At 44.3% G+C, this 12,085-nt stretch overlaps 1 protein-coding gene across 1 annotated transcript in view; it reads left to right on the top strand.

The window, feature by feature from the left end:
* Positions 1-12,085, top strand: part of KIAA0586 (KIAA0586 ortholog) — a 307,808-nt gene that overhangs the window by 260,499 nt on the left and 35,224 nt on the right. Inside the window, exon 27 of the mRNA XM_053705342.1 lies at positions 6,290-6,424. Coding sequence (XP_053561317.1) covers positions 6,290-6,424 — 135 coding nt within the window. The remainder of the gene's footprint in view (positions 1-6,289; positions 6,425-12,085) is intronic.

The following is a 12,085-nucleotide window of genomic DNA, read 5'->3' as shown; positions in this document are numbered from 1 at the left end:
CCCTGTTTGTTGTTTACTCTGGACAGAGGAGAGGTCAAAAGGCTTAGGCAACCTCTCTTTCTTTTTGGCTTCGGAGTATAATCCGTTTAGCCTATGAGACTGCTGGACAGCAGCCCCCTGAAAGGATTACAGCTCATTCCACTAGAGCTGTGGCTTCCACCTGGGCCTTTAAAAATGAGGCTTCTGTTGAACAGATTTGCAAGGCTGCGACTTGGTCTTCGCTTCATACTTTTTCAAAATTTTACAAATTTGATACTTTTGCTTTTTCGGAGGCTGTTTTTGGGAGAAAGGTTCTACAGGCAGTGGTTCCTTCCGTTTAAGTTCCTGCCTTGTCCCTCCCATCATCCGTGTACTTTAGCTTTGGTATTGGTGTCCCACAAGTAATGGATGATCCGTGGACTGGATACACTTAACAAGAGAAAACATAATTTATGCTTACCTGATAAATTTATTTCTCTTGTAGTGTATCCAGTCCACGGCCCGCCCTGTCCTTTTAAGGCAGGTCTAAATTTTAATTAAACTACAGTCACCACTGCACCCTATGGTTTCTCCTTTCTTGGCTTGTTTCGGTCGAATGACTGGATATGGCAGTGAGGGGAGGAGCTATATAGCAGCTCTGCTGTGGGTGATCCTCTTGCAACTTCCTGTTGGGAAGGAGAATATCCCACAAGTAATGGATGATCCGTGGACTGGATACATTACAAGAGAAATAAATTTATCAAGTAAGCATAAATTATGTTTTTAAGAGAACATGCACGGGTTTTGAGTACTACGTATGGCAGCAGCCATTATAGCAATTTTACACAAGTAACCTGTACCGAATTTGTATTTAATGGGAAATGAATGTCAAAATTAAACTAACGTTCCAAAACACATTGTATTTGGTATTTATAAAAACATTCATTCATCAACATTCATAAATCCAAATATAAAAAAATATATACATTTTTTTTAAAACTATAAAACAGAACCCAACACACACAAATAGCGCTTACAATAAAAACCATAAAGAAAAGCTGAACTACAGTTTGTCACTGTACCTAGAATATTATTATTTATTTGTAAAATGCCACCAAGTTCTGTAGAGCTGACCTAGATCTGCTTTCCCAGGTCTTAAAATATCTTGCAGTTGGTCTCTTTGTTCTCTTCTAAGTACTCTCAAAATTATCTGAGAAATGGTATAGTCCCACGGCAACATAGTGTCACACCTGGGCACAGCAGCCAGCTGTATTATTGTCTGATAGTGTTTGTCTGACCTGATGTGCAGCTTCTTGCTATTTCTACCAATCCAAGGCTCCCTGTATTGTTTTATGCCCCCTCACTCCGTGTGTACTATATTGTGCTGTACCCCCTCACGTGCTGTGTAATATGTAGTGCAGTACCCCCTCACTTTCTGTGTAATATGTAGTGCAGTACCCCCTCACTTGCTGTGTAATATGTAGTGCAGTACCTCCTCACGTGCTGTGTAATATGTAGTGCAGTACCCCCTCACTTGCTGTGTAATATGTAGTGCAGTACCCCCTCACGTCCTGTGTAATATGTAGTGCAGTACCCCCTCACGTGCTGTGTAATATGTAGTGCAGTACCCCCTCACTTGCTGTGTAATATGTAGTGCAGTACCCCCTCACGTCCTGTGTAATATGTAGTGCAGTACCCCCTCACGTGCTGTGTAATATGTAGTGCAGTACCCCCTCACGTGCTGTGTAATATGTAGTGCAGTACCCCCTCACGTGCTGTGTAATATGTAGTGCAGTACCCCCCTCACGTGCTGTGTAATATGTAGTGCAATACCTCCTCATGTGCTGTGTAATATGTAGTGCAGTACCCCCTCACGTGCTGTGTAATATGTAGTGCAGTACCCCCTCACGTGCTGTGTAATATGTAGTGCAATACCTCCTCATGTGCTGTGTAATATGTAGTGCAGTAACCCCTCACGTGCTGTGTAATATGTAGTGCAGTACCCCCTCACTTGCTGTGTAATATGTAGTGCAGTACCCCCTCACGTCCTGTGTAATATGTAGTGCAGTACCCCCTCATGTGCTGTGTAATATGTAGTGCAGTACCCCCTCACTTGCTGTGTAATATGTAGTGCAGTACCCCCTCACGTGCTGTGCAATATGTAGTGCAGTACCTCCTCACATGCTGTGTAATATGTAGTGCAATACCCCCTCAGGTCCTGTGTAATATGTAGTGCAGTACCCCCTCAGGTGCTGTGTAATATGTAGTGCAGTACCCCCTCACGTGCTGTGTAATATGTAGTGCAGTACCCCCTCACGTGCTGTGTAATATGTAGTGCAATACCCCCTCACGTGCTGTGTAATATGTAGTGCAGTACCCCCTCACGTCCTGTGTAATATGTAGTGCAGTACCCCCTCATGTGCTGTGTAATATGTAGTGCAGTACCCCCTCACGTGCTGTGTAATATGTAGTGCAGTACCCCCTCACGTCCTGTGTAATATGTAGTACAGTACCCCCTCACGTGCTGTGTAATATGTAGTGCAGTACCCCCTCACGTGTTGTGTAATATGTAGTGCAGTACCCCCTCACGTCCTGTGTAATATGTAGTGCAGTACCCCTTCACGTGCTGTGTAATATGTAGTGCTGTGTAATATGTAGTGCAGTACCTCCTCAGGTGCTGTGCAATATATAGTGCAGTACCCCCTCACTTGCTGTGTAATATGTAGTGCAGTACCCCCTCACATCCTGTGTAATATGTAGTGCAGTACCCCCTCACATCCTGTGTAATATGTAGTGCAGTACCCCCTCACATCCTGTGTAATATGTAGTGCAGTACCCCCTCACATCCTGTGTAATATGTAGTGCAGTACCCCCTCACGCGCTGTGTAATATGTAGTGCAGTACCCCCTCACGCGCTGTGTAATATGTAGTGCAGTACCCCCTCACGCCCTGTGTAATATGTAGTGCAGTACCCCCTCACGTGCTGTGTAATATGTAGTGCAGTACCCCCTCACGTGCTGTGTAATATGTAGTGCAGTACCCCCTCACGTGCTGTGTAATATGTAGTGCAATACCTCCTCACGTGCTGTGTAATATGTAGTGCAGTACCTCCTCACGTGCTGTGTAATATGTAGTGCAGTACCCCCTCACGTGCTGTGTAATATGTAGTGCAGTACCCCCTCACGTGCTGTGTAATATGTAGTGCAGTACCCCCTCACGCCCTGTGTAATATGTAGTGCAGTACCCCCTCATGTCCTGTGTAATATGTAGTGCATTACCCCCTCACGTGCTGTGTAATATGTAGTGCAGTACCCCCTCACGTGCTGTGTAATATGTAGTGCAGTACCCCCTCACGTGCTGTGTAATATGTAGTGCAATACCCCCTCACGTGCTGTGTAATATGTAGTGCAGTACCCCCTCACGTCCTGTGTAATATGTAGTGCAGTACCCCCTCATGTGCTGTGTAATATGTAGTGCAGTACCCCCTCACGTGCTGTGTAATATGTAGTGCAGTACCCCCTCACGTCCTGTGTAATATGTAGTACAGTACCCCCTCACGTGCTGTGTAATATGTAGTGCAGTACCCCCTCACGTGCTGTGTAATATGTAGTGCAGTACCCCCTCACGTGCTGTGTAATATGTAGTGCAGTACCCCCTCACGTCCTGTGTAATATGTAGTGCAGTACCCCTTCACGTGCTGTGTAATATGTAGTGCTGTGTAATATGTAGTGCAGTACCCCCTCACGTGCTGTGTAATATGTAGTGCAGTACCCCCTCACGTGCTGTGTAATATGTAGTGCAGTACCCCCTCACGTGCTGTGTAATATGTAGTGCAATACCCCCTCACGTGCTGTGTAATATGTAGTTCAGTACCCCCTCACGTGCTGTGTAATATTTAGTGCAGTACCCCCTCACATCCTGTGTAATATGTAGTGCAGTACCCCCTCACGTGCTGTGTAATATGTAGTGCAGTACCCCCTCACGCGCTGTGTAATATGTAGTGCAGTACCCCCTCATGCGCTGTGTAATATGTAGTGCAGTACCCCCTCACGCCCTGTGTAATATGTAGTGCAGTACCCCCTCACGTGCTGTGTAATATGTAGTGCAGTACCCCCTCACGTGCTGTGTAATATGTAGTGCAGTACCCCCTCACGTGCTGTGTAATATGTAGTGCAATACCTCCTCACGTGCTGTGTAATATGTAGTGCAGTACCTCCTCACGTGCTGTGTAATATGTAGTGCAGTACCCCCTCACGTCCTGTGTAATATGTAGTGCAGTACCCCCTCACGTGCTGTGTAATATGTAGTGCAGTACCCCCTCAGGTCCTGTGTAATATGTAGTGCAATACCCCCTCAGGTCCTGTGTAATATGTAGTGCAGTACCTCCTCACGTGCTGTGTAATATGTAGTGCAGTACCCCCTCACTTGCTGTGTATTATGTAGTGCAATACCTCCTCATGTGCTGTGTAATATGTAGTGCAGTACCCCCTCACGTGCTGTGTAATATGTAGTGCAGTACCCCCTCACGTGCTGTGTAATATGTAGTGCAGTACCCCCTCACGTGCTGTGTAATATGTAGTGCAGTACCCCCTCACGTGCTGTGTAATATGTAGTGCAGTACCCCCTCACGTGCTGTGTAATATGTAGTGCAGTACCCCCTCACGTCCTGTGTAATATGTAGTGCAGTACCCCCTCACGTGCTGTGTAATATGTAGTGCAGTACCCCCTCACGTGCTGTGTAATATGTAGTGCAGTACCCCCTCACGTGCTGTGTAATATGTAGTGCAGTACCCCCTCACGTCCTGTGTAATATGTAGTGCAGTACCCCCTCATGTGCTGTGTAATATGTAGTGCAGTACCCCCTCACGTGCTGTGTAATATGTAGTGCAGTACCCCCTCACGTCCTGGGTAATATGTAGTACAGTACCCCCTCACGTGCTGTGTAATATGTAGTGCAGTACCCCCTCACGTGCTGTGTAATATGTAGTGCAGTACCCCCTCACGTGCTGTGTAATATGTAGTGCAGTACCCCCTCACGTGCTGTGTAATATGTAGTGCAGTACCCCCTCACGTCCTGTGTAATATGTAGTGCAGTACCCCCCTCACGTGCTGTGTAATATGTAGTGCTGTGTAATATGTAGTGCAGTACCCCCTCACGTGCTGTGTAATATGTAGTGCAGTACCCCCTCACGCCCTGTGTAATATGTAGTGCAGTACCCCCTCACGCCCTGTGTAATATGTAGTGCAGTACCCCCTCACGTGCTGTGTAATATGTAGTGCAGTACCCCCTCACGCCCTGTGTAATATGTAGTGCAGTACCTCCTCACGTGCTGTGTAATATGTAGTGCAGTACCCCCTCACTTGCTGTGTATTATGTAGTGCAATACCTCCTCATGTGCTGTGTAATATGTAGTGCAGTACCCCCTCACGTGCTGTGTAATATGTAGTGCAGTACCCCCTCACGTCCTGTGTAATATGTAGTGCAGTACCCCCTCACGTGCTGTGTAATATGTAGTGCAGTACCCCCTCACGTGCTGTGTAATATGTAGTGCAGTACCCCCTCACGTGCTGTGTAATATGTAGTGCAGTACCCCCTCACGTCCTGTGTAATATGTAGTGCAGTACCCCCTCACGTGCTGTGTAATATGTAGTGCAGTACCCCCTCACGTGCTGTGTAATATGTAGTGCAGTACCCCCTCACGTGCTGTGTAATATGTAGTGCAGTACCCCCTCACGTCCTGTGTAATATGTAGTGCAGTACCCCCTCATGTGCTGTGTAATATGTAGTGCAGTACCCCCTCACGTGCTGTGTAATATGTAGTGCAGTACCCCCTCACGTCCTGGGTAATATGTAGTACAGTACCCCCTCACGTGCTGTGTAATATGTAGTGCAGTACCCCCTCACGTGCTGTGTAATATGTAGTGCAGTACCCCCTCACGTGCTGTGTAATATGTAGTGCAGTACCCCCTCACGTGCTGTGTAATATGTAGTGCAGTACCCCCTCACGTCCTGTGTAATATGTAGTGCAGTACCCCCTCACGTGCTGTGTAATATGTAGTGCTGTGTAATATGTAGTGCAGTACCCCCTCACGTGCTGTGTAATATGTAGTGCAGTACCCCCTCACGCCCTGTGTAATATGTAGTGCAGTACCCCCTCACGCCCTGTGTAATATGTAGTTCAGTACCTCCTCACGTGCTGTGTAATATGTAGTGCAGTACCCCCTCACGTGCTGTGTAATATATAGTGCAATAGCTGCTCACGTCCTGTGTACTCTATAGGGGTATAAATACTGAAAGAAAGTGGCATCAAATTATTTTCTTTTCGTTAAGGAATATGATCCTCCAAGTGAAGGACAGGTGATATACAGACCACGCAGAGGTGCTCACCGTGATCCCGTTCTGTCACTTTTAGCCACATTTAATCAGAATCCAATTGCACCATATGAGCCTTTATACCATCCTGAGGTACGTACGTAACTATATTCTACAGATAAAGATCTTATTTAAATATTTTCAGGAACTAATATATGAACGGACTTAATAAAGTGGAAGCTGAAAGCATTTTCCACAAAAAAAAAAAAACAAATGCCAAAACAAGGGGTCACAATCTTAAAGGGACAGTATACTATAAAATAGTTTTTCTCTTAATGTGTTTCCAATTACTTTTTTTACCAGCTGCAGAGTATAAAATGTATGAGATTTGCTTTTTAAGGCTTATTTGTGTATATGAATTAGCTGATTTTGTGTTTTGCAGCCACAACCTAATAAAATGGGTTGAGCTTGTAGGTATAATCAGATCTCATTACTTTATCACATTGTGTACATATACCTGCTTCTTTATCTTATATCTATCCATAAACCAATCACCAATACTTGGAGAGAATAATGGAAAATTAACATTGTATTACCTTACAGTAACAGAGGATCACCCTTCTAGATGATCAGCTGACAAACCAAAATTCGGAGCCGCACCAGTTTGCTCCATAGTACAGTAAGGAAATAACAATGGGACATAATACCCATATGCTAAATCACTTGAAAATGATGCAGCATAACTGTAAAAGCTGACATGAAAATATCACCTGAATATCTCTATGTAAAAAAGGAAGATGCTCTGTGAACGGTTATTTCTCCAACATTGGTGTGTCTGGTCCACGGCGTCTTCCTTACTTGTGGGATATTCTCTTCCCCAACAGGAAATGGCAAAGAGTCCCAGCAAAGCTGGTCACATGATCCCTCCTAGGCTCCGCCCACCCCAGTCATTCTCTTTGCCGTTGCACAGGCGACATCTCCACGGAGATGGTTAAGAGTTTTTTGGTGTTTAAATGTAGTTTTATTCTTCTATCAAGTGTTTGTTATTTTAAAATAGTGCTGGTATGTACTATTTACTCTGAAACAGAAAAGGATGAAGATTTCTGTTTGTAAGAGGAAGATGATTTTAGCAGACAGTAACTAAAATCGATTGCTGTTTCCACACAGGACTGTTGAGATGAAGTAACTTCAGTTGGGGGAAACAGTTAGCAGTCTTTTCTGCTTAAGGTATGACTAGCCATATTTCTAACAAGACCATGTAATGCTGGAAGGCTGTCATTTCCCCTCATGGGGACCGGTAAGCCATTTTCTTAGTTAAACATAAAAGAATAAAGGGCTTCAAAAAGGGCTTAAAAACTGGTAGACATTTTTCTGGGCTAAAACAATTGCTTTACTAGGCATATTATGCAGATTCTAACTAATTATTGGTATTATAATCTTGGGGAACGTTTAGAAAAACGGCAGGCACTATGTTGGACACCTTTTTCAGATGGGGGCCTTTTTAGTTATAGACAGAGCCTCATTCTGGGACTGTATAGGGGTTAAATGTAAAAACGGCTCCGATTCCGTTAATTTAAGGGTTAAAGCTCTGAAATTTGGTGTGCAATACTTTTAATGCTTTAAGACACTGTGGTGAAATTTTGGACAATTCCTTCATACTTTTTCACATATTCAGTAATAAAGTGTTTTCAGTTTGAAATTTAAAGTGACAGTAACGGTTTTATTTTAAAACGTTTTTTGTGCTTTGTTGACAAGTTTAAGCCTGTTTAACATGTCTGTACCATCAGATAAGCTATGTTCTATATGTATGAAAGCCAATGTGTCTCCCCATATAAATTTATGTGATAATTGTGCCATAGTGTCCAAACAAAGTAAGGACAGTAATGCAACAGATAATGATATTGCCCAAGATGATTCCTCAAATGAGGGGAGTAAACATGATACTACATCATCCCCTACTGTGTCTACACCAGTTATGCCCACACAGGAGGCCCCTAGTACATCTAGTGCGCCAATACTTATTACCATGCAACAATTAACGGCTGTAATGGATAACTCCATAGCAAATCTTTTATCCAAAATGCCTACTTATCAGAGAAAGCGCGATTGCTCTGTTTTAAACACTGAAGAGCAAGAGGACGCTGATGATAACTGTTCTGACATACCCTCACACCAATCTCAAGGGGCCATGAGGGAGGTTTTGTCTGATGGAGAAATTTCAGATTCAGGAAAAATTTCTCATCAAGCTGAACCTGATGTTGTGACATTTAAATTTAAATTAGAACATCTCCGCGCACTGCTTAAGGAGGTGTTATCTACTCTGGATGATTGTGACAATTTGGTAATTCCAGAGAAATTATGTAAGATGGACAAGTTCCTAGAGGTTCCGGTGCCCCCCGACGCTTTTCCTATACCCAAGCGGGTGGCGGACATAGTAAATAAAGAGTGGGAAAGGCCCGGCATACCTTTTGTCCCCCCCCCTATATTTAAGAAATTATTTCCTATAGTCGACCCCAGAAAGGACTTATGGCAGACAGTCCCCAAGGTCGAGGGGGCGGTTTCTACTCTAAACAAATGCACTACTATTCCTATCGAAGATAGTTGTGCTTTCAAAGATCCTATGGATAAGAAATTAGAGGGTTTGCTTAAAAAGATTTTTGTACAGCAAGGTTACCTTCTACAACCAATTTCATGCATTGTTCCTGTCACTACGGCAGCGTGTTTCTGGTTCGAGGAACTAGAAAAATCGCTCAGTAAAGAATCTTCGTATGAGGAGGTTATGGACAGAGTTCAAGCACTTAAATTGGCTAACTCTTTTGTTTTAGATGCCGCTTTGCAATTAGCTAGATTAGCGGCGAAAAATTCAGGGTTTGCTGTCGTGGCGCGCAGAGTGCTTTGGCTAAAGTCTTGGTCAGCGGATGTGTCTTCCAAGTCAAAATTGCTTAACATTCCTTTCAAAGGTAAAACATTATTTGGACCTGATTTGAAAGAGATTATTTCAGACATCACTGGGGGAAAGGGCCACGCCCTCCCACAGGATAGGTCTTTTAAGGCTAATAATAAGCCTAATTTTCATCCCTTTCGCAGAAACGGACCAGTCTCTAATTCTGTATCCTCTAAGCAAGAGGGTAATACTTCACAACCCAAACCAGCCTGGAAACCAATGCAAGGCTGGAACAAGGGTAAGCAGGCCAAGAAGCCTACCACTGCTACCAAAACAGCATGAAGGGATAGCCCCCGATCCGGGACCGGATCTAGTGGGGGGCAGACTTTCTCTCTTTGCTCAGGCTTGGGCAAGAGATGTTCAGGATCCTTGGGCGCTAGAAATAGTTTCTCAAGGTTATCTCCTGGAATTCAAGGAACTACCCCCAAGGGGAAGGTTCCACAGGTCTCAATTATCTTCAAACCAAATAAAGAGACAGGCATTCTTACATTGTGTAGAAGACCTGTTAAAGATGGGAGTGATACATCCAGTTCCAATAAGAGAACAAGGAATGGGATTTTATTCCAATCTGTTCATAGTTCCCAAAAAAGAGGGAACATTCAGACCAATTTTGGATCTAAAGATCCTAAACAAATTTCTCAGGGTACCATCGTTCAAAATGGAAACTATTCGAACGATCCTACCTACTATCCAGGAAAATCAATTTATGACTACCGTGGATTTAAAGGATGCGTACCTACATATTCCTATCCACAAGAAACATCATCAGTTCCTAAGGTTCGCTTTTCTGGACAAGCATTACCAGTTTGTGGCACTTCCATTTGGATTAGCCACTGCTCCAAGGATTTTCACAAAGGTACTAGGGTCCCTTCTAGCAGTTCTAAGACCAAGGGGCATTGCAGTAGTACCTTACTTGGACGACATCCTGATTCAAGCGTCGTCCCTGTCAAAAGCAAAGGCTCATACGGACATCGTCCTAGCCTTTCTCAGATCTCACGGATGGAAGGTGAACAAAGAAAAAAGTTATCTGTCCCCGTCAACAAGAGTTCCCTTCTTGGGAACAATAATAGATTCCTTAGAAATGAGGATTTTTCTGACAGAGGTCAGAAAATCAAAACTTCTAAGCTCTTGTCAAGTACTTCATTCTGTTCCTCGTCCTTCCATAGCGCAGTGCATGGAAGTAATAGGATTGATGGTTGCAACAATGGACATAGCTCCTTTTGCACGAATTCATCTAAGACCATTACAACTGTGCATGCTCAGACAGTGGAATGGGGATTATACAGACTTGTCTCCGACGATTCAAGTAGATCAAAAGACCAGAGATTCACTCCTTTGGTGGCTGACCCTGGACAATCTGTCACAGGGAATGAGCTTCCGCAGACCAGAGTGGGTCATTGTCACGACCGACGCCAGCCTAGTGGGCTGGGGCGCGGTCTGGGAATCCCTGAAAGCTCAGGGTCTATGGTCTCGGGAAGAGTCTCTTCTCCCGATAAACATTCTGGAACTGAGAGCGATATTCAATGCTCTCAGAGCTTGGCCTCAACTAGCAAAGGCCAAATTCATAAGGTTTCAGTCAGAAAACATGACGACCGTTGCATATATCAATCATCAGGGGGGAACAAGGACTTCCCTGGCGATGAAAGAAGTGACCAAGATAATTCAATGGGCGGAGGATCACTCCTGCCACTTGTCTGCGATCCACATCCCAGGAGTGGAAAATTGGGAAGCGGATTTTCTGAGTCGTCAGACATTCCATCCGGGGGAGTGGGAACTCCATCCGGAAATCTTTGCCCAAATAACTCAATTATGGGGCATTCCAGACATGGATCTGATGGCGTCTCGTCAGAACTTCAAGGTTCCTTGCTACGGGTCCAGAGCCAGGGATCCCAAGGCGACCCTAGTAGATGCACTAGTAGCACCTTGGACCTTCAACCTAGCTTATGTATTCCCACCGTTTCCTCTCATCCCCAGGCTGGTAGCCAGGATCAATCAGGAGAGGGCCTCGGTGATCTTGATAGCTCCTGCGTGGCCACGCAGGACTTGGTATGCAGACCTGGTGAATATGTCATCGGCTCCACCATGGAAGCTACCTTTGAGACAGGACCTTCTTGTTCAGGGTCCATTCGAACATCCGAATCTGGTTTCCCTCCAACTGACGGCTTGGAGATTGAACGCTTGATTTTATCAAAGCGTGGGTTTTCAGATTCTGTAATAGATACTCTGATTCAGGCTAGAAAGCCTGTAACTAGAAAAATTTACCATAAAATATGGAAAAAATATATCTGTTGGTGTGAATCTAAAGGATTCCCATGGAACAAGATAAAAATTCCTAAGATTCTATCCTTTCTACAAGAAGGTTTGGAGAAAGGATTATCTGCAAGTTCTCTGAAGGGACAGATCTCTGCTTTATCTGTTTTACTTCACAAAAGACTGGCAGCTGTGCCAGATGTTCAAGCATTTGTTCAGGCTCTGGTTAGGATCAAGCCTGTTTACAGACCTTTGACTCCTCCCTGGAGTCTAAATCTAGTTCTTTCAGTTCTTCAAGGGGTTCCGTTTGAACCCTTACATTCCGTAGATATTAAGTTATTATCTTGGAAAGTTTTGTTTTTGGTTGCAATTTCTTCTGCTAGAAGAGTTTCAGAGTTATCTGCTCTGCAGTGTTCTCCGCCCTATCTGGTGTTCCATGCAGATAAGGTGGTTTTGCGTACTAAGCCTGGTTTTCTTCCGAAAGTTGTTTCCAACAAAAATATTAACCAGGAGATAGTTGTACCTTCTTTGTGTCCGAATCCAGTTTCAAAGAAGGAACGTTTGTTACACAATTTGGACGTAGTCCATGCTCTAAAATTCTATTTAGAGGCTACTAAAGA

Source organism: Bombina bombina, chromosome 1 (genome assembly GCF_027579735.1).
Source record: "Bombina bombina isolate aBomBom1 chromosome 1, aBomBom1.pri, whole genome shotgun sequence".
Taxonomy (NCBI): Eukaryota; Metazoa; Chordata; class Amphibia; order Anura; family Bombinatoridae; genus Bombina; species Bombina bombina.
The sequence above is the reverse complement of the archived record's forward strand: the minus strand, read 5'-3'. Positions and strand labels throughout refer to the sequence as shown.